This window comes from Hakea prostrata, chromosome 4 (assembly GCF_041222555.1).
Source record: "Hakea prostrata isolate BN-2017 chromosome 4, UWA_Hpros_2, whole genome shotgun sequence".
Taxonomy (NCBI): domain Eukaryota; kingdom Viridiplantae; phylum Streptophyta; class Magnoliopsida; order Proteales; family Proteaceae; genus Hakea; species Hakea prostrata.
In genome coordinates this window covers 55,871,496-55,895,532 of record NC_142603.1, presented here as the reverse complement: position 1 = coordinate 55,895,532, position 24,037 = coordinate 55,871,496, and the positions used below count along the sequence as shown (strand labels likewise).

At 38.0% G+C, this 24,037-nt stretch overlaps 1 protein-coding gene across 2 annotated transcripts in view; it reads left to right on the top strand.

Moving 5' to 3' along the window:
* Nucleotides 1-24,037, top strand: part of NRPC2 (nuclear RNA polymerase C2) — a 131,231-nt gene that overhangs the window by 84,451 nt on the left and 22,743 nt on the right. For both annotated transcript variants that reach the window (XM_089153749.1, XM_089153750.1), the window contains 3 exons: nucleotides 4,153-4,278; nucleotides 4,371-4,426; nucleotides 16,798-16,868. In XM_089153749.1, the coding sequence (XP_089009875.1) occupies nucleotides 4,153-4,278; nucleotides 4,371-4,426; nucleotides 16,798-16,868 (253 nt within the window). The remainder of the gene's footprint in view (nucleotides 1-4,152; nucleotides 4,279-4,370; nucleotides 4,427-16,797; nucleotides 16,869-24,037) is intronic.

Sequence of the window (24,037 nt, the reverse complement as noted above, 5' to 3'; positions counted from 1 at the left end):
TACCTTTTCCAGAAATTTACTTGATCATGTTGGATTGAACTGAAGAACGCAAGTTGCCCTATATACGCGAGGATCAATCGGGTTTTACTGGACACACCATTTCATTGGTGAGAAAAACTCAAAATCCTGTTATGGCTGGCCCAAGTGGGGTAGAATGGTTGCTGACCAAGATTCCATGGTTAAATAGTCAACCAGTTCCAAAACGGGCATGAAGATCCATCCGCATGCCAGCTTGTTGGTTTGTGCATAATTTTACTGCCTGATAAAGTAGTGCTGCTTCTGTCCATGTAGGTGTATCTGAAATGGGGTTTTGATTGCTGCTCCTTTAAGAATTCTAGTGGATTTCAGCATCACCCTTTCTAAAATTCATCAGATGAATCACGATACCATTAAGTCAGTATTTAAACTTACAAAAGTAAAAATAAAGTTTACATTTCCTCTTAGAATTGATGAAAATGTTCTTTTGTTCCATTAGTTCTGTATGTTTTTGTTCAACAATTCATTTTGTTGAAGAACCTTCAATTCAATAGCAAAGTCATTCAGTTCTAACATCCCTTTCTTGTTTCCTATCAAACCCAGTGAGACAATATTTTACTGTTACGTCAAAGGTTAGATTCACAGGTTTATGATGCAGTTTCAGACCAATCCACTTGGTTTTGGTCCAACCCATAAGAACCCGTCCAGTGGGGACTTAATTAAGTATTTTATTTCAGTTTTAATTTTTTTAGTCTTTTATATGTCTTTTAATTGTTCCTTATTCCTCTGTATGAGTGAGTGAGACATTGGTTAAGGATTTTGTTTTGGATTTTTAATTTCAATTAGGATTCACATTTTATTTCCTTTTAAGTGATTGCATTAGGAGGCAATTTTAAGATTGAATATAGAATGGTTTGAATTATGTTTGTGATCTCGGTGTGAGCACTCCTTTCCCTATTACTCTAATTCTTCTTCCATTACAGACCACCTGTGAGCCCCGTACAAGGCTTGCATCATCTGGTATCAGAGCCGAGCTGCCGAAGATCCCAATCCCATCATTGCCTTCTACCTCAATTCTGTCTCTTCCACTGTTTTAGCTGTGCGACATATCAGTTCAAAAAAAATTTAAAATAAAACTCCAGCGTCACCCCAATCCCACCCCTTTTGATTCCCTTAACAAAAGCATCCCCCTTTCCTCAGCTCTGTGTTTTGGCAGCAACTGGAAAAGAGAAAAAGTGAAGCAGCCAAGCAGAAAAAAGAAAACAGCAGAGAGGGCAGAGAAGCTTGACCAAGTCCAGAAAAGAAACAAAAAGGTAGAGAAGAAAAGATGAGGCAAGATTCAGTCCAGGAAAAGAAAAGAAAGAAAACAGAAGCAGAAGACAAAATCGAGAGACGGAATGAGAGAGAGAAGTGGAAGAAATCAACCCAATGAAAGACGCTGAGATCAGCAAAAAAAAAACAGAGAAGCAGAAACGGTGAGTAAACAGAAAATAAGGAACAATAATACAAAGAAGATATGTCATACCTGGGTCTTCTCCTGGCTCCTCACATAGGAGTTTCTTTTGTTAAAGAACTCTTCCCTCTTTCACGAGTTAGGTTCCCTTTCTAAAAGCTTCTTTTTCTCCATTGATTGGGTCTTTTATTTCCTAGACTACCCTCCCTTTTGTTTATTTTTCCCTCATTCCTTATTATTTCTTTGTTCTCAATTTTACCCTTGCGTATCTGTTACCTTTTCGCAATGTTTTTTTTCCGGTGTTAGATCCCAAATTGCACTTATGCTATTGACTTATATAAACAATTGCAGTTATTTACAATTTCTGTCAGCCACTAATTGAGTCTCAGTTATTTACAGGTTTTTTCGTTACTAATGGACTTTCAGTTATTTACAATTCTTCTTTGAGAGATCCCTTTATTTACGAATCTTCCCGTCAACCTGTAGGATTTTCACAGTTTGTAGTTCTGCCATCCCCTCCTGGTGTCCCACTTATTTACAAATTTCCTATTGGTATCATAAACCTACTGTATGTACTATGGAGATGATCTAGGCAACTTATCCCATTTTCATAGTGAAGGGTTCCATGGTTAATAAGGCGATGAGGCAACAGAGGGCAACAAAAACCAAGGCGACAAGGCAACACCAGGTTGCCTTGGCCCAAAAATGGGCCTAGGTGACAAGGCGGCCACCTAGGCATTCCTGGGCAGATGCTTTGACAACCTTTGAAGGGTTCTCTAAAATGCAGGAAGTGTTTTCTAACTTGACAACAGGTCTTTGAGAGATTGCCGATATTAACAACAATTTCTATGATACAATGTCACAAATGTTACAAACCTCAGAAGATGAATCAAATGATGAAGGAATTGAATCACATGAAAGCAATAATCAAGTTTATTTGCATGGTTCTATTATAGTTGAAATTGAAGAATTATTTGATGGTCCCAATTGGTTCTCAAAGCCCATGAGATAATTCCCAATGAAAAGACCTCATTCCATAAAGACTATAAGCTGGTTGAACCTGAGATGCGTTGGATAGTCGCCCCATCAAAGTCAATATATTTGGACGCAAATCATATAGTAGTGATACTCTCATTTACAGAACTCATGGGAAAGTTTTCCTCGACACCTTGAGAGTTGATGCAGTTTCAGACCGGTTCTAATACTACTCCAAAAAAGGGGTCCAATGGGGTTTGATCTGACAAGAGTTTGACTTTAATATGGATTTTAATTCAGTTCTTTTAATGTTTTGTATGTCTTTTAATTGTTGTACTATTTCTATGTAAGAGTGAATTGGACTTTGGTTAGGATTGTGTTTTGGATTTTGATTTCAATTAGGATTTGCATTTCCCCCCCCCCCTTTAAATAGATTTTATTAGGAGACAATTTTCAGATTGAATAGACTGGATTGAATTATGTCTGAGAGAACCTTTGTGACTGGCGTTGAGTGTGAGCACTCCTTTCCCTTACCCTCCTTTTCCTCTATTCTCCCTCCATTACAGCCCACCAGCAGCCCTGTACCGGGCTTGCACCAGCTTTTCCTCAATCTTTTGGTAATTGTTCTTTAACCGATAATTGCAGCAACTCAGACAATTGCATAGCCTTTAGATTTATCTACCATTTCCCAATTCTCTCTAATGCTTAACAAGTTTATTTAAGCCCAAGTTGAATCGTAGTAACCTCTTAAAATTCTATAACTCAGCAACTAGAAAATCATTGATCTCTTTCTTACTATGCTGTCCAGCAGTCTTCACGATGCAGGACTGAAGACCCACATCCACAAGAAGGCGGCCAAGGGAGGCCCATAAGGCTGCTGCACAGCAGCCCAAGTTAGCATTCCCAGTCCAAGTTTAGGACTACGTTTAGTTTATTTTAGTCTTCTTTTATGTTATTTCAATTGAACCAGTGTTGATGTTGGTTCAATTGAGTCGGTTTAACGTGGATCTGTTTTAGGCCGAGGTAGTAGAATCTCTCCATTCACACTTATGTAATTAGAGATTTTTTATGCATTCCACGCATTAGAATGGCATTAGTTCAGTTTGACTTGTGTTAGTGATGTGAACCAGGAGCTAGGGTTGGATTGAGGTAGTGCCCGAGATCTATATCCACTTCAAGATCCTCTTCCTGAGAATCGGCAGCCTTCTAGGGTCTATAGTACCCTACAGCTGAAGGTAGTTGATGGGTTTATGGGTGCTAGGGTTAGAATAGGGTTAGGTTTGGCCAGGCTTTAGGGTTTAGGGTTTGGTGAATTAGGTCTGAAAGCCTTGCTGTCTCGTTGAATGCAGATCTGAATTTCGAAGCTAGGGTTTAGAAAATTTAGGGCATTATGAGAATTAGGGTTTCTAGGGTTTGGATTTGGCTAGGGCTAAGGTCGAGTGTTCAAGGAGGGATGGGGATGCAAGTCCTAAAAGGTTTTAAAATTTGGTTGATTGGTTTTAGTAGTTTTACTGGTTGGAGATCCTAGGGTTAAGGAGTTTTAGGGTTTAAAAATTGTTGATTGGTTAAGTAGTTATATCTTCAATTCTATACAGCATGCCTGAAATTCTTGACTTCTGGTTTTTCTCACTTTTACATCACTTTGATTATAGTATCTTTTATATATGAATGTCACTTCAAAAGTAGAAATGGGTAATAGGTGATGACTATTCTGATACCATATTCATAGTTTTTCTTTTGATTACCAGTCGAATGACAATAGGTAAGATGATAGAGCTTCTTGGAGGCAAAGCTGGGGTTTCGTGTGGTAGATTCCACTATGGAAGTGCCTTTGGTGAACCTAGTGGCCATGCAGACCGAGTAGACACCATAAGGTACTCTGTTTTTTTCTCCTTGGTAAGCGTCACAGGTTTTTTTTTATATTAATGATATGCTTGACTTGTTTTATTCAATTGTGTTTTGACAGTAAAACACTTGTGAAGCATGGCTTTAGCTACGATGGCAAGGACTTCTTATATTCAGGTTTACTACTCTTTGAAAGATTAAGACATCAAGTACTGTGTTAAAAAGTGAATCTGTTTTCAAAGATTTAAACCTCAAAATTAGACACATAGGCCTCTAATGGTGTGTCAATAACATAATCTGCAGACACTGAGCAAATCGCATAGCTTGAAACTTTCTCTCAAAAGAAAAAGAAATGTGTACTAAAAGCATGTAACAATACTCCATATTAGTATAGAAAACAAAAGCATAATCATGTTATTGAGGTTCCCTTTAGCAATGCAAAGCTGAGTAATCCGGGAAAAGTAAAAAGGACAAAGTTGTATGTGTTTCTCTATAGGTCTCTATCCTATCTTTATGATTATCTATAGAGCGATGATCTTGGCAACTAGGTGGTACAATGCATCGAAGTTCCTAAAAGTTCAACTCAACACCAAAAGGACAAGCAAGACATACACGGTAACCAAGGTGTCCATGTGACATTGACAACCTTGTCAAATCACATGGCAAAAGACGTGACACTTAAAAAAAAAAACAAAAAACAAAAAAAAAACACCTAAACAATCTTGTGATAATAACACCTTATGCCTTTCATTATGTTAGTATATGATTTGGGCCTCAGGATGTAGTTATTTAGTCTTCCATGGTCTTCTACCATGTTCAAGTGTTTTGTCTCTCTTGATTCAAAGGACAAAAGAGAAAACATAGTAGGAAGTCAATTGCTCAATCAAATAAACAATGCATAAATTGTTGTACTCATGGTACAAGATCTCGCGTGATCTCACTTTTGCAAGGTCTCAAGACAAGATCTCAAGCGAGACCTGCAAAGTACCATAACTCATCTAAGAGGTTCGACCCAGATCTCGGTCCACCTAGTAGTTTAAAATCCGACATTTCGAGCGAGATCGGTCGAGATCCTCCTCTTGCCTCCTAACTCGCTGACAGCTTCTCAAGTTCATTTTTTGCCTCCTCTCGTCGATAGCTTTCCTAAGCCACAATAGCTATTCATGGTTCCAAGCCCAAACTGCGAAGGAAATCCAGAGGCCCAAAGTGAAGCCTGAGTCATACCCAACTGTTCTGTTACAAACTTATGATGGTTGTATTATTTTATTTTTGAGAGTTGAGAATGTGATGTTCTATTATACTCATATGCGTGGAATTCTATTAGTATTAAAGTTATATGATGTATGTATCACTTTCCTTTTATTTATATTTTCTAATGGTTTTCTTCATGTTTTATATCCTTGCATGTTCATTCTTGTAGCATTTCAATTTCAGACTTAGGATTGAGTTAGAACTCATACTTAGGGCTCTTTTCTCACAAATCTAAGGCCTCTAGTGTGTTCAGAAAGCCTAAAATAGGCTAAATACCAATTTTGAGCCCAATTTGACCCATAAAACCCCCTGAGATGGGCCTTGAGTTCACTCAAGTTGGTTGGGGAAAGATACCAGATCTCGAGCGAGATCTCGCTTTTTCTCAAGGGTGAGATTGCCCTCGAGAGCAAGATCTGGTACCATGGTTGTGCTTCAATAGAGTCTCACCTTTCATGGCAGTATATATATATATGGATAAATGAACAGTTTGATGTTGATTCATGATTGAACTGTCTTGACCAGCCTGGCTGCCTAAGAACTAGACCTGACTTTGGATTCTGTTAATTTAAAGTTGGATTCATTGTAATTTTGGATATAGTTATACTGTCCAAGTTTCTTTCCTTGTTGAGTTAGCTTTATTTGAAGAGTTTCTAAATTTCATTTATGGTTGTAATCCCTATCTTGGGAGTATTTGGGAGGATGAATTGTATGTTTGTTTTGTTGAAGCCTCTCCATATCATACCTTACTTATTTGTTCTGGGACTTAAAGCATAACCTTCCCCCCCCCCCCCCCGAAAGAAAAAAAATAATAAAAAAAGAAAACTTTTTTCTTGGTTCAAAGTTATTTGAACCCTAGAGAACCTTATCTGAGAGTGCCTTCTGCTAAGAATCCATTCTGCTTCTGTCACCTGTTCAAGTTTCAGTCCTGAAACCTCGTTCTTCATGTACTCTGTGTGGTTATCACTGGCCTTTAATTGGGCTAGCTGTAAGGTGACTTAACCTGAACCTCGGACAACTTGTGGCTTTATGAGCTAGTACTACACATCAAACTCAGCTAAAGTTCATTGCCCGGTTATGCTCTCACAATGAAGAAGTGATGTAACCGGCCAAGGACAGCCAAAGAAGGGCTGAAAGAGGGTCCAGACCCACCCATCATTTGTGGCATGCCCGGGGGGACATACCAACAAAAGGGTACTTTGTCATTTTCCGCCCCTGGATTGAGTCCTAAGTAGCTGGAATAAATCCAGTTATTTTTCTGGATCCAGTTTAGAGCTTCAAGAGTACCCTAAAACCCTATGACATCCTTCCTCTTTTGTTGGAAATCTTGGGCAACCCTAAGAATCCAGGGAAATTACCAAACTAACCCTAGATTCGGGATTACATCAGTGGTATCAGAGCAGCTGGTTTCTAGGAGCCCATAACCATTGGAGATGAATCAGTAAGAATGCAGGACTCAACCAGGCATTACTCCACTCGTCATGTGTACAAAGGGATAAAGCAACCACCCAGACCTCCAGAGATTCATGAGTTTTACACGTATGATGGTGTCAAAGACCTTTAGGTATTTTATGAGTGGTTGTATGATATAGACAAGTGCTTTGATCGACACTATTATTCTGAAAATTGCAAGATGAAGTTTGCACATAGGGACTTGGTGGGATACACTCATGAATGGTGGAACTACAAAAGGTTGCAATTGTGGCATGAAGGCACTGAACCAAATACTTGGGAAGAGGTGTCAGAGATGCTAGAGATGTTGAGCCAATTATTCTTCCCACAAGAACGTCAAGTCAAGCAACACCAACCATTCCCTTACTCCCAGAAGTTCAGTGAATTTGATAGAAGAAATCATAAGGTTTGGTACAGAAGAGCACATAACAAGCATGACCATATCAACCACATAAGGTCTTACTACATTCACGATTATGGTGAAGAGGTACACATCCAGTGAAAGACTATCCGTAGGAGGTATCTGCCACCCACCAATTCTCCTTCAAAATATTCACAACCACCTAGGAAAGGGTACAACAGGGGGTCCTACACCAACAAGGATTACTTAGCCAATGAGTGTCCTCAAAAAAGGGGAGATATAGTCTCCCAATCCCATGAACCAGCTCTTGAAGTTGTCATCTTTTGTCCACCCCTAGATGAAGCCTTGAACGAACACCAGTTTTTGAAGAGGTCCTTTGTCTACCTCTAGAAGCAATCTCAGAAGAGAGTAAAAGAGAGAAATACTGGGCAGAGAAGGACCTAGCCCATGATGACAAAGCCTTAACAACCAATGAATGAGTTGAGGCACCCACTTCTTCAGGGGTTCTTTATAGTATGGTAAATCATTGCTGCCCATGGATATCAGGTCTATAAAAGCACCAATCCCATGTGACACTGGCTCCCCTTTTGGGTCTCAAATCCCGTGGAGAAGATACTACGAAGATCAAAGATCATCAGGGCTATAGCTACAACAATGATAAAGGTGCTGACAAAGAAGAGCCCTAAAGGCATTGCTATTGACTCCATCTTTCCTCCTAGGGCTCTTGGCACATAGGTCTCTACGATGGAAGATTTCATTGCCACCAGTCCAATTCCACCAAGGTTTTGTCAAGGAAAGGTACAAGCAGCTACACATCTGCTACTTCCTCCCCATGCAAGATGAGAGGATGGGTTCACATGCACACCCTCCAAAGGGTTGACTATAAGTCCCACAACAAGCACATTAATCAGAGAATGAATGTTTTCAAGAAGAGGGGAGCTGATGTAGCCAGCCAAGGACAGCCAATCCATGTTTTGAGGCAAGCCTAAGAGGCGGAACCAACAAAAGAGTAATTTGGTCATGTTCCCCCCTAGATCGAGTCCTAAGTAGCCAGAATAAATCCATTTATTTTTCTAGATTGTTTTTCTATGTTTTCATTATTATGTTGAGTCCTGGTTTGAGAGTTTTAGTTTGAGTGGAAGTTAGTTGGTCGTGAATTCGTGATAAGATTCCTTATCAAAATGGGTTCTTATTTTTCAGAGTTTGTTTTTATTTGGAAATTGAAAGTTAGTTATTTGAGTCCTTGTTTAGCAAGTAATTGAAGTAGTTGGTTTTCTTAGAAGAGTCAAGTAGGAGTCTAGTCCTTTCTATCAGTACCAATCATAGTTGTCACAGTCTCATAGCGACGAGGCGATACGAGGCGGTTTAGGCTAGTTGAGGTTATGAGTCGATGAGGTGCCCTCCAAGGCAATCAAGGCGTTTAAGAACTAACATTAGACTTGAGTGAAATTTTTAGTGTACATCTCAGACACTTTATCTTATATAATAAAAGAACTAACATTAGCCTACCTTAAGTCATCCAACATACTACAAACCATGCATAATAGGTCCTAAATAAATTCCAAGTATTATACTATCATTAACTGTTGAATTTAAGAATCAAGATATGATAAAATGGGACTAAATAGTAATACATAGATGCATAAGCAATACAAGTAGACATACCTTCATTAAATGTCACTAGCACCAGCACCACCTGCAACTCCACCTCCACCAGCACCTTTATGTTGTTAAGCTCTAGCCAACTCCACTCGATATAAGTTTTCAGCAATAGCTTCCTGTACCTCAAGAGGGGCTTGGTGGCACTTGGGTGTATCTACATAACCTCCAACCAAGTTTTGCTTAAATCTTCTTTTATCTCCATGGATGACTCTACCATAGTAGTTACACATTGTACTTTGTCTTCTTATGTCCATAGGGACTCCATGTTGCCAAGTAATATGCTTATTTGCCATTGTCTAGTATTAGGAAATAGGAGAAGAAAATGAAACAAAACATATAGCCAAATATCCTCGTAAGTAGAAGAAGAAAATGAAACAAAACATATAACCAAATATCCAAATACAAAGTTGTAAATATTTAAGCAAATAATCCCACGTGTATTAAAAATCTAAAGTCAAATCCCAAATATGACAAAACATCCATATCCAAAATTCCCAATAAAAGTCCATACTCCATATCCAAAATTCCAATGGAGAAGTTGTAAACCACCAACTAGTTAGAATCGTCATCAAGCAAATTGGTAGCAAGTGGGAGATCTTCTCCAAGTTGTTGTCCAAAGAGTTACTTGTCCTAGGCCTCAAACCATATTCATCTACAGTATTCTCGTCGTCATTCAAATCTTTCACTTGGTTGACTTCTCCTCGGTGGCTCGGTCTGTTTTGGCCCTCAAGTGATTCAGATGCCTCCATAGTTTTATTAGTAGTGCTCCAAGTAAGATCACCCTCAGGATGGGCTAAATCATCAGGCTGACTAACCCTCCACTCACTACTCCAGTCAAGCTCATCAAGGAATAGAGGATCATAATTTTTATTTTGCAATCGTCTTTCATTAAACCTTTCTTGAATACGACGATTGTACTAAATAGAATTCAACTGCTCATGTGCCAGCCTATTCCTCTTCTTAGTGTGGATCTGAAGTCATAAGCAATTGAATAGAATTCCAAGTCATTCTTCCAAAATTTAAACTTAAAAGTATTTTAAATACTTAAATCACTTAATACTACAAACTCAATGTGCTCCAATTCCGTTCACAACCAAAGGAGGAACAACGAAGGCCTAGTATCCTTTGTGCAATCCTTTTTTGTAAGCTCAAAAGCATTTCTTCCATGTGTATCCCAAGTAACTTTAATGTTAAATAAAAAAATTAAAAAATAAATAAATAAAAGAAGAAGAAGAAGAAGAAGAAGAAGAAGATTAACATAAAAATTAGAGTTACAAACAAAATAAGTATAACTAAAAGCAAAAGCATAGGAGTAAAAACTTATGAAGACTTATAGTTGTGCGCTATCTAATAGCCATACTTGTGGAGAAAGGACCTCTAACTTGTTTGTATTCACTTGCATGGTGCAATACCTTATCTTGTAGATTTACAATAGGGAATAGTCTTGCAACAGCTTCTTTGAATAAAGTTTGGAACTAATCAACTCACAATCATCCTCAACATTTAAATTGTAGAACTTCCCAATATTCAAAAATAAGGTTGCACTATCCAGGGGTCTCTCCATCTGACACTCCCATCGCCCATCAATTATTTGTATGACTTTTTTTGAGAGTCGTTCTTTGCTTCCAAAATTGTCTTTTGTTCTTCTCTTAGCCTCTTGCATGGCTACAAACACTTCAAGCAATGCGCGTCTTTCATCAGCATCTACAATCCTCAATACGATCATAAGAGGTTGTAATTCTCTAATGCAATCCTCCACACTATGCCAAAATGTTGTTGCAAATGTTGTTTCAATTACTTTCTTCCTTGCTTCTGTCTTGGACAAATTGGATTTTGTCCACTCCTCGAAAATGAATAACTGCCTTAAGTCATCCTTGTGTTTCAATATGTGGTGGAGTGTCAAGAATGAAGTAGCAAATCTAATCACTGCAACCCTCACAAGATCCCTGCCATTTGTCTTTTGTCTCAAGGCCTCCAGCAATTTTGTGTGCCTATAAATTAAAGTGGTTATTCTCTTCACCTGAATTATCACTCTCTTATATTGTTTCAAATTCCTAATGTCTTCTAGCATCAGATTAGGACAACGGGCTGTACATGGAGTCCAATATAATCTAGTCGTCTTCTCCATTAATAATGCCTTTGTTGCTTTGTAATTTGAGGCTTTATCAGTCGCTACTTGAACTACATGCTCTTCCCCAATTTCTGCAACTTTACTATCCAATAATTCAAAAAACATTTTTATGTCTTGCACATGGCTAGATGCATCCTTAGAACCAAGGAAGAATGTTCCTTCTGAACAATTCACAAAAAAATTGATGAGGTGCTTACCCTTTTATCAGTCCACCCATTAGACATGAGTGTGCATCCATAGATCTTACAATACCATTCATAACTTTTCCTCATCTCGATCGTTATTTCTTTCGCATTTTTCAATAAAGGCACCCTAACTTCATGGTAAATTGGGGGTGTATACCCAAAACCATATTGTGCAATAGACTCCACCATCACCTCAAAGCTTTTAGCTTTAATGGCATTGAATGGAATGCTACACTGGTACATCCAATCAACGATGTTTTCCACTCGTTTCTTTTCTTCTCAGGATCTCATTCTATTCAAGATTGTTGTTTGAGTAGTATCCTATGCCCTCCTGTCATCAGCAACTTCTTCAGGGGTGCATCCAACGTGCATATCCATAGGACCCCTTACTAGTGCTTTAGTGAGGGCACTCTTCAATCTCTTTGATGTAGTCCCAAAGCTTGGTTTATTGGAGGACACCTCAGATCCAACCGTAGAAAATGTCCCTCCTTCAGTAGACGCAGGAGTAGGATGTGCTTCTCTAGTTACTTATTGAACATCATCATACTCGTCATCTAAATCAGTAACAACTGCCCTCTTATTTTTCAACAGCACTGTATTCAGGTCTTGGGCAATTGCTGCGGTGGCCTTGGTGCACTTTGCAACATCCCCATATCCACCCACTAGATGTTGTTTCAATCTTCTAATTCCTTCTTTAAGGTCTCTATTACACTAAGTGCACCTAACTGTATTCCTATCAGCCACATTTGGCCAATACCCATAATTCCACCTTGGGTCATTTGACTTGGCCTTCCTCTTTGGGTCTTTGGAGGGATCATAACTTGCTTCACCCCCACTAGCAACAGGCATCGGACTATCACTTGAGGCCATTGTAAGTAACTAGGAAATATCTACAAATAAAAAACATGAAACATATACATTTAATCAGCCAACTAAAAACAATAATAATAATAATAATGATACCACAAAGCCAATTAAAGTATTAAACATCTATGAAGCTTCTACGTTGAACTAGGCAAATGTCATGTCATTTATCACAAAATTTTCAAGAGTCACAAAGCTTCACGATTCACACATGAGTGTGTCTTCTAATTCTTTTTCAAAATGAGGAAAGTAAGATAATCTCAGAAGTAACTATCAAAGCGTGAGGGCATTCAATAACAATTCATACGAAGTCCCTAGTGGCAGGTCATTTTGATTAAGCATTTCTAAAAACAGATTCAAAAAAACAGCTGGCCGAGAATCTCAAAAGCAACTACCAGATGTTTAGAGCATGAGGGCATTCAATAATAAGTCATACAAAGTCCTCAATGGCAGATCATACTGATTCAGCATTTTTAAAAATAGAGTTCTAAAAAAAATGGCCTAGAGTCTCATAAACAACCAAGGTTATTAAAGCGGCAAAGCGACCAAAGCGATTGGGGCTCCGTCTTGGCGATTAGGCGACTAAGTGGCGCTTAGGCGGCAATAAAGCGACCAAAGCGGTTTAGTCAATATTTTTAATATAACTACTTTTAAATTACTTTTTAATACAAATACTTTTTATAATAAACTAAAATACTAAACAAACATTCAACAATCACATTCATAAAAATGAAAATAAAAAAAATTCAAGAATCACAATTATGAAAAATTATCCAAAAAAAGATTAAAAACATAACTTCATCTCATTAAGCATCATAAGATTTATAACAATAATTATGTAATATGTACTATATCAGTAATCAATGTGAAAAATGAAAATGAAAGTAGTAATTTTACATTCTTACTTACTTCTATGATAGTGTGACGCCAAATAAGTGTCTTGTACTCTTGTGCATAGATCAGTAATTAGAATTGATGTATCCATTTTTTTCCTTTTTTTAACCAAACAATGCCAACATGATAAATTAATAGATCTCATTATTCCGATTTTCAAGTCATTGTTTATTTAATGATTAATTGATTATCAATGTTGAATATGGCTCAAGCTTCACATTATGTTGCCGACAGACACTTTGGGCCTCAATTCCGAAATGACTCACATATTTAAATTTATATACGGCATTGTAGAATAAATTATGATTAAAAAAAGAAAAAATAATATGCACAAATTACAAAATGTAAAAAAAGCGGTTATTTTAGCATCTAGGCGGCAATATGGCGCAAAAGGCGGCAAGGCAATAGTGCCTAAGCAAAAAAGCAGCAAGAAATCAGCCCGTTAGTTAAGCGGCAACAATTTAAGCGGTTAAAAAACCGCTTTGCCGCCTAGGCGGCCGCTTAGGCACGCCTAGGCGGCCGCTTAGGCGCGCCTAGGCGGCCGCTTTGATAACCATAAAACAACTACCAGAGGCTCAAAGCATGAGAGCATTCAATAACAAGTCATACAAGGTCCTTGATTAAGCATTGTTTATTTCTAGAAACAGATAACAAGTTAAAAAAAAATGGCCGAAGACATACCGTCACTTGAGAAGATGGTGAACAAACACCCAAAAAAATGCCCAAGAATCTCAGAAGCAACAACCAAAGGCTTAGAGCATAAGGGTATTCAATAAGTCATACAAAGTCCCTAAAAAAGCATTGTTTATTTCTGGAAACAGATAATAGAGTTATAAAAAAGAAAATTTTGGCCAGAGACATACCGTTGCCTGAGAAGATGGTGAACAAACGCCCACAAATCGCCAGAGTTCACTGCAATCAATGATGGATTTTGTTAAGATTATTTGTCTTAAAAAAATCACCGATTAACAAAAGAGAGGGAAAAAAAACCACCACAGAGAATGAAGAAGATTTAGGCTTCGCCTAAGATGATGCTATGCAAAGATGCCTGAATGTCGCAGCTGCTGCAACCGGAGTTACTTGACTACCGGTAATACAACTTGAGTAACGAGAGGTTTCAGGTTTGTACCAAGTTTTTAAGGGAAAAAGAAGAAGAAAGATGTTGCCGAAGAGAGTAGAAACTAGAAAGAAAGAAGTTGGCAGTTGGTGCGTCTCGGTCTCAGTCGCTGCAATCGTTAGGAATCAAGTTTTAGAGGAAGAGTTTGGCGAGAGTTTATGGCACTCGATTTTAGTCTTTATGGTCTAAGTCATTCGATTGCCTCTCTTCTTTTTTCTCTTTTTCCTAATCAATGTAATAATTTGATCTCATGTAGCATATTACAGAAATGCATATTAGGTCCAGCAAGTAGTTAATTCCCAGTTGGAATCTAATTGTAAATGAATTTTAGCCTTCGATTCGGCATCATTTTTTTTTTTTACTTTAAACAGCCCATAAGGCGATCGGCTTGGGGTATATGGCGCCTGAGGCAACACCTCAGACACCAAGGTGGACACCTTATGGGCTACTAATGAAGCGACACTCGCCTTAAGCCCTCCTAGTGCTCCCAGACGCCTAGGCAATGCCTTAACAACTATGATACCAATCGAGTCTTGTAAGAAATTCTGCTTGTTTGATGAATAAAATTTGAGTTCGAAGAATTGGCTTTGACAGAAAGTCATGAGATCCGAATTGGGTGACCTGTGGCTGGGTAACAGAATTTTAGTGATTTAATTAATCTTCTTCTTCAAGCATTCAAGCAGCAGTTCCAGCAAGCCTCTTCAGTTTACAAGTACAGAAGCTCCCTACCATCCTTGAGCCATCGCACCCATACCCAGCCCCTCCCCTGCTTCTGCACAAGCCCGACAGCCGCTTTAGGATTCTTTCCCCTGCAGTTTTCAGATCCCAGCCCTCCTAACTTCCCTTTCTCCTCGTTTAATGTTGCCCCACACTCTCCAATTAATTTCTGAATTGGGCCTTGTTTCACAGTTTCCAAATTCTGCGCTTCCTCTTCTTTTTTAAATTTTGCAGAATTTTGACTTCCATAAACCCTAACTTCTGAAATTCTGATCTGGCCTACCTTCTACAGCAGAGTTTAGACCTTCAAGGGTACCCCTAAAACCCTAAGACATCCCCTTTTAGCCACTAATTCCAATTATATCTGACCCCTTTATGTTATTGTTGCTTTTGTATCCCTCCTTGTGTAACTATCTAGTCTACCTCTTCCTAAAAGGTGTACTTAGCCCATGAGGCTCATACCACTGTGGGGTCTGGGGAATAACTTGTACAGCCTTACCCCCTGTTCACAGAGAGGCTATTTCTGACTTTAACCATGGTGCAATGGACTTTTTTTTGGGGGTATTACCATACATGTTAGTAGTGCACAACACCACTGTTATTACACCATTATCGTGACCTCTTTCAAATTCGAACCAGCCCACAACTCCCTATTGTCTTAGACTATAGTTCATGGAAGATGCATAGTTGTCCTGATGTCTAGGAGACCCAAAGCATTGCAGATGGCCTGTAAACTAGGCAAGAAAGTATTTGGACATTATTTTCTTGCTGTCCTTTGTTCTCCTTTTTATACATGATATATCTTACATGTTTGCCTATTTATAGCGGTCAATGCTTTAACACTGAATTTTACATCAGATCTGTTCTTCTTTCTGAATTAATCACTGCCTCAGATCTCATTCAGGCCCTACATAGTCTGGATTGATCTCATTCAATGTCTTAACCAGTTCAATGCATCATAGCTAGTGAGACTAGATTTAAGATTTCATGCTAACTGCAAAGGTTTGAGGGTTATTATAGAAACATAGGGTACCTTGAGGAAGATGAGGGTGTAGGAATCTATTCATGTCTAAATTATATGCCACATCATCACTTAAAGTGGTACCTATTGACAGATCATTACCTTTTGGGACTTTATTTGAAAATGGTCTCTTTAAATTCATCCTTTCTTTTAACCTATGTCCATTGTTTTGCCCCCAAAAAAGGGCACGTACTTGCTGAGATCATCTGGAGATCTCAGCTTGGCAAGACAAGTTTTTGAATGTTCTTGCAGTACGCCATAGCAGTAAATGGTCAACCATAAACAATGAGAACCAGAGGTAAAACTTCAATCTCATTGCACATAAAAGATCATGAATATTAATGAGGCTTTCTGCACTGGAATCTGAAAAGCCATGCCTCGTGGACATGTGACAATATTGAATATTTTATGACATGTTTATAAGCAGTATTTGTACATAGAGGAAGAACAAATATAGAATGAAACTTTTCTAAGAACACCTAGAAAATCTGAGTCAGTATGAGGGGGAGCTGTAAAGTTACAATGTAAATGCACTATGGAGTTGACACTTCACATAGAAGTCCATACAGAAATATCATTTTCATTTTTTCACATCATAACTGACTTGTATGTGAATGTACAGAAAATTTGACTTATGAAGAGATCTTCTATCAAAAACCTCTGAAAAAACCTGAGATTACTAACTGCTTCCATTTTCCCAGGGCACCAAAATAAAAAAGAAAATTTCTGGAGACAATAGGGATAAACAAAAATTCATAGAGGCCTATAACTTAGGTGTTTGCTCCAAACCAATCTCTCGAATCTTCATTTATTTATTTCTTTGCTTCTTTTCTTCCTCTATGTACTTTCATGATCTGCATTCTAATGTGTCGTCCATTTACAATTTGATTTTCCAGGCATCACAGGGTGTCCACTGCAAGCCTATATCTTCATGGGGCCAATCTACTACCAGAAGTTAAAACACATGGTAAAAAATCAATCTTCTAGATTTAGGTTTACTTGACCATGCATGTTTCGTCATTGACATAGTAAAGGTTCCCTAGATCCTCCTTGTTTAGCTTGTCAAATGGCTATTAGAATGTTGTATGAGTAATAACTTACTGTGTAACGTTCAAATCAGTTGCCCACAGCATAATTATTTGTCTTTTTCCTTTTCATTAATTGGACTGCTTGATAATACTTCTATTTTCTAGACATGCTTTCTACAAACTGAATGACTTTATTATCCAATTTCAATATACTTTTGTGTTTCTGAGTTGAATTTTGGAGTTGAATTCTTATTGTTTATTATCATCAGAATTTCTTTGAGCACCAACTGTTGCTCTCTAAAGCACTCTGAGTTCTGGTTTTGGAATTGAGTTCTTATTGTTTTTTGTTGTCAGAATTTCTTCTGATTACCAGCCTTTTCTCTCTAAAGAACTCTTAGTTCTTGTTTAGGTACCCTCAAGGCCCATATATTTATTGGCAGTTGAAACACTACCAGTGAACCAAAAACGTGAGAAAATGTTGGGGTTATAAACTGGTGACGCAACACTGCATGCTAGATAATACGTCACATAACAGGAGCATGCACACAAAAAATAGTTGTTAGGATAAGATTTGTTTTAAGCTAATACTAAGTAAGAAAAAACTACGAAGGTAATATCAATTTAGGAAATTAAAGTAACTTTGTAATTAGTAATTCCAACCTTTGTTGGACCAAGAACCCTTGGACCAGTTCTGTCTCGGTTTGGGTTTCCAAAACTGACATACTTGTCAAACTAGTCAAAGGCACCTGCATCAGTAATTTTTTGGGTCATATAACTTGTTGCTCTTGAATTATCTGTGGACCCAGCTTTTATTCAGAGTACCAATTCCCTTTGTAAGTTTTTAACAGAAAATTTAGTGGTACCTTATTTTTCTTCCCTCTTCTGCAGCTGCATGTTAGAAGTATAGAAAAAATTCAAGGCTGTTAGAACAAACACCACGAAATAGCAAATCAAACAAGAAACAAAAATGATTACACAGAGATTTAACGTGATGATGTGGTATGCTACATCCACAAGCAAAAAAGGAGGGTCTTTCCACTACGTATGTAGAAGAAGAACAGAAAGAGATCTCCCAGCCAATCACGAAGAACGGCGTTACAAGAACTCTCATCCAAAACCCTAATCAAAAAGACCAAATCTCTCAATAATGTGGTAGGCGAACATAACATATAATTATGTAGACTTTAGTCAGGTAAATGGGCGACCCATCGAGTAGGGTCGTACCGTACTGTGGGGGCTCCACCCCCACACCCCCTCCACAAACCAAGATCAGTGGTGGGTACAAAATCTCTGTAAATGAGTCATTCAGGTCGCCCCCAAAACATGTCGGTACAGGTCCATCTTCCAAATCAGGTACAAGAATTCAGGTCAAAACATAATAGAGGCAAACTCAAGTTTCCACCAGGTGAAAATGAGAAACTTAGGTGGAAACTTGGGAGATTTCAAAGAAACTTGGGACTTTTTAGTGCAAGTTTTTACAGGTTTTAGGGAGTATTTTGGGGTGGGATTTTGCATTTAAGCTAATTAGAGTATAAAGAACACATTGGTACATGAATTTTGCTAAAAAAATCAATGTAAATACATCATTTAATGTACATAACATCAATGTAGAGTTTTCTAAGAAGTAAACAATAAACTTCAATACATAACATTCAGTGTATAACTTTTAAGTTTTTAAAACATCAAATTTGTTTCAATTATAACTTTTAAGTTTTTAAAACATCAAAACTGACAATAAAAGGGAAGTACAACTCAGTGCCAAGAGGAGTGCCTCGATTGATCCATCCCCGCGAGATGAGTAGTATTGTGCCTATAATATCCTCTCCTTCGACCGACGAACATAGACATCCTATGACATATAACTAGTCTGAGTCCTGATGGAGGGGATATTGGTCGTGGTATTAAGGAAAACATGAAAGAAACAAAATAATCGAAAATTTGGGAAAACCACGAAACTTGCAAGAAAACTCCCAGGTTTTCACAAAATTTCTTAGGTTTCCCTCGATTTTTTTTTCTCATAAACTTGCTGGTTCAGCCGGTTCGGGTCAGGTTTCGACCCAACCTTGAAACTTTGAGGTTTCGACGAAATTTTGATAGTTTCAACCAAATTTTGTACGATGGTTAGAGGTGGCGGCTGCAGACCATATAAGTACCAAAGATCCATTTAAGACTCCTTTCAATTACTTCAATTTTTCCATACAATGAGGCATAGTTAATCGAATTATAAGGAAGACTCCTCTCATAACTCTGCAAGAGGTTGTTTGATTTGAATTGTTTAGTGCTCGACACACTTGGGTTCTACTACAGAAAAATTTAGATGAATGCAATGGTTGTCGTCATGTTATTTACCATTGGTCATTTGCCAAATTTGCAACCATATTATAGGTGATTTATGAACTTGGATTCCCTTTATTTCCTTCTCGTAATTTCTTAGTACTACTTTTGTTATTCGTTTGATCATAGTCCAAATTTGGACCAAGATCAAAATTTTGGTTGAAATTTGGGGTTTATTCTAAAAACGAGATGAAATCCTATCGGTGAAAAAAGATTTCCCTGGTTTTTGAGATAGGTTGAAACCCAAAATCTACAAGACCCTATTCAAAAGTTCCATATCTCAGTTATAGTCCTGATGGAATATATAGTGGAATTGCTAGATATGGAGATATGGAGTACTACAAAACTTTATTCAAAGTACGTGTCTCAATGGATGGGTCCACCTAGGCACTTAAACTTCGAACTAATGTCTGGGAGTATCTTTTTGGTTATTGTATTTTGTAATTTTGTATTTATAATTTTATACCAAACATTTAATATATGTAATACAATTTGTTCAATTTGTAAAGCTTGTATTTCTGGAAAACCTCTCATGTATACCAACACTTGAATACACTTGAATATAACTCTTTATTTGTTTTTCTTGCAAAATACTTGTGCCACTGTGTTCTTTATGCTTTCAATATGTAGTATGCAAGAAGTTAAAAACCTTGTAAAGGCCTCTAAAACCTTGTGTCAAAACTACCTGGGAAAATTCCAAGGTTTTGACCAAGATTTCCAAAAATTTTGTACCATCTCAATTTTGAGGCTGGTCGAAACCGGCCTCGAAACTGAGACTGCTAGCCATGTTTTTGATGTTTTTATTATTCTTATTGTCAATGCCATCTTTGTGAAAGCTTAGAAAAACTGAGACCTCTAACCTTGCCTTTGATGTTTCTATCATTCTCATCACTTTTGCCATCTTTATGAAAGCTGACATTGTTATCCTTCCCAATATTTTAGGTCGTATAAACTGGGTAGTGTTGGAAGAGTTAAAGAAATCCTAACTTGTGTCTGAAGGACACAACTGGAGTTCTATTTATACTTAAAACTTACTAAATATAGAACAAATCAAATCTTTCTAGTCTAGGAATCTTACAAGAAAAATAAGATCTAAAAATATCTTGGCAATCTACCCTCAATAAGGAAAGAAAGAATAGGAAACTAAATATACCCAAAGCAACCAAATAGTCCAAATCTCCTTTAATTGATTTCCTTCATCACTTCTCGTTAAGTTGGAGCACAAATTTTTATCATATGCCCAACTTGCCAATGATGGTACTAAACACCTTGGTGGTTAAGCTCTTTGTAACCCACTGCTTGTCTGGAGTAACAAAAGTGATATGAATCAATTGACCGAGCTTCAATTTTCTCTTCAATGAAGTATCAGTCAACCTCTACATGCTTAGTCCTATCATATTGTATTGGGTTATGAGCTATGTTGATTGCTGATTTACTATCTTACAACTCTGTAGGGACCTCCAACTCTAACCCAATTTCCTAAAGCAGCCCTTTCATACCTTATAAATGCCTTGATCAATCTCCTTAAACTCACCCTCAGCACTGGACCTCGTAACCACAACCTGTTTCTTGCTTCTCCAAGTCACCAAGTTACCTCCCATACACACAATATCCATAGGTAGACCTCCTATCATATGGCCATTTTGCCTATTTTGCATCTGTATATGCCTCAATCTTGAAGTGTCCATAAGCTTAAATGAAAATCCCTTTTCCTCTAGTGGCCTCCAAGTGCCTCAAGATACAATACACTGCATCTGAGGATTAGGGATCATGCATATACTTGCGAACATGTCTAACTGCAAATATGATGTATGGCCTAGATGAGACAAATAGATCAACTTTTGATACCTTGTCTTTCAGCCGGTTCTCCTTCTTTTGCCTTCAAGTGTAGGTTAGGCTCAAGAGGAGTCTCAGTAGGCTTACATCCTAGCATCTTAGTTTATTTGAGAAGATCTAGTTTGTCCTTCCTTCGAAAGATAGACACACCACTTGTGGAATATGCCAACTCCAGTCCTAGGAAATACATGAGCTTTTCTATATCTTTGATCTCAAACTCAATCCCCAAAAAAGACTTCAATGCTGAAATCCCACCCTTGTTGCTGCCTGTGATCACAATATCATCCACACTAGAAGTATAGTACTGTGGAAACCATCTCTTTTGTTGAACAAAGTGTTGTCTGCATTACTCTGCTTATAGCCATTAGAGATCATGACCTTATGGAGCCTTCCAAACTACGCTTTCAAAAATTGCTTCAGCCCATATAATGCTCTCTCAACTAGCATGCTTTCCCATGAGTCTCGGTAGTAGAATACCCTAGTGGCATATCCATGTACTCTTCCTGGAGTTCTCCATGCTGAAAAACATTCTTCACATCTAACTGTTGTGGACTTCACTCTTTATTCACTACATGATAAAGGAGAAATAAACAAGTCTGAACCAGTTTGGTTGAACCCGAACCAGTTCGGTTTGACTGAACAGTATGGACCAAGTCGAACCAACCAAGATAAGGTCGATAGAATGATAAGATGAATCCCAAGAAGACTTGTAGCCGAAGAAACGGTGTTCAAGTGGAATTCAACTACTCATATTTGAGTAAGACTCAATCATTAAGACTGGCATTATGATCAAGACAATGTTTGAGTCCCAGTTAAACTCGTGCAGAGAAAACCTATAAAAGGGTAAGAGAATACGAAAGAAAGATACACTGATTTGAGCTATCACTACTCAATACTTTATTGTTCATTGCTTTCTTGTCTTCCTTAATTGGAGAATTTCCTAACTAGATCGTCGGAGGTGAAACTCGACCACCCCGGTCGAGCTCATTCTTGCATGTTCATTCGGTTGAGGAGACGTACAGGATTGCGTAGCAACACTACACATGAAAGAATAGTCCGAACTAAGTTCGTCTTGGCAACAAGGGCAGATGTCTATTGGTAGTCAATGCCATAAATTTGAGTGAAGCCTTTGGCCACTAGTCTTGCTTTGTACCTCTCAACAGTTCCATATGCTTTGGGCTTCATCATAAACACTAATTTGCACCATTCCGTTTTGTTCTTCTCTAGAGCTCGCATTTCCTCATCTATAGCTTTCTTCCTGCTTGAGTGAAATAATGCCTATTGCCAAGTGTTAGGAATAGAAGTAGGGGACAGAGAGAAAATAAAACTTTGAAACTCTAGGGATAAGGACTGATATGAAACACAATTGAAAATAGGATTTTTGGTGCAAATTCGTGGTTGCTTTCTCTATGCAACTGGTAAGTCCAAAGTAGGATCAAGAGAAGGGGTCAAAGATAGACTCACCTAGAGGAATAGATTCTGCTGGACTAGGAACCGAAGCTTCCAACTAGCTTCGTTCATAAGGGGTCACTTGCTGCTTTCTTTGATAGGTCTTCAAAGATATAGGCTTCCCCTGCACATCGTCCACCAGCTGTTGTTGTCTAGTCACTCCATTTTCCAGAGGCGGATCATCTGCAAAAATCTATTGGCTAATATCGAAAGGACGAACTAAGACCGGAACCTCTTCACTAAGAATCTCCCTCTGAAAAGGTTTTGACGAAAAGAGAAAAACTCGTTCTTGGAACATAACATCTATAAAGACAAATAAACGACGAGAATTAGGATGATAACACTTATACCTTTTATGCAAGATGATAATCGAAGAAAATGCACCATAACCCATGAGGATCCAACTTACCACGAACATGGTGGTTTCGGACAAAGGCAACCCAACCAAAAACCTACCCAAACTAGAACTAGAACCCATCAAAACCAAAAAACCTAACCAGCCCCATGCATCCTATGTAAAAGAAAGATAAAGGTACGAGGTGGAAGATGATGTTGCAAAAGAAGAAGATGGTGTTGGAAAGTGGTTGATTCACCAAAAACAAGGTTGCGATGGAAGGTTGGACTGAGTTCAATGGAGTAACAAGGAAGGAGAAGAGTGGTTGCAGGCTGCTGGCAGAAGTTGCAGGGTGAGTTGCAGGTTGCAAGCAATAGGGGAAAAACAAGGAGGTGGGTTCGATGGTCAGAGAGGTGGTGGAAAGTTGCAATCATGGTTCTTGGATGAAGAAGAAGGAGAAGTAAAAGTTTTGATGATTTTTTTTCCTTCTTGTGTGCCTTGTGATTGAGAAATAGGATGGTACTCAGTGATGGATCAGGGTTGGCTCTGATACCATGTTGGAAGAGTTAAAGAAATATGGACTTGTGAAGGACACAACATGAGCTCTATTTATATTAAAACTTATCAAATATAGAACAAATCAAATCTTCCCATTGTGGGAATCTTACAAGTAAAATTGAGATCTAAAAATATCCTAGCAATCTACCCTCAATAAGGAAAGAACAATTTAGAAAACTAAATCCACCCAAATCAACCAAGTAGTCCAGATCTCCTCTAATCTGTTTCTTTACAACAAGTAGATTCTTCTCCTAACTTTGCATGATTTGTGTTAATATCCTTTCTTTAACTGACATTGAATGATGCAATATCGTTTTTTGGACCAGACTGAACCTGATTGGGAGTTCAGGTGGGGATGAATTGGGTTCTGTTGACTTTTAATGTTCAAATAGCGTCTTAATCTTTCTTACTTTCATGGATATAGTTACATAATTTCCTTAAATTTCCTATTTTATAATATTTCGTAGATTTAGTTTCCATTTTCTATTGGTAATCTTTTACTTTTATGGAAATAAAAAAACGATTTGTTGTAGATCGAATATGAAAGACTGAGTTTTTGTCATATCTCAGTATTTGCCGGTATCATGTTTATTTGAA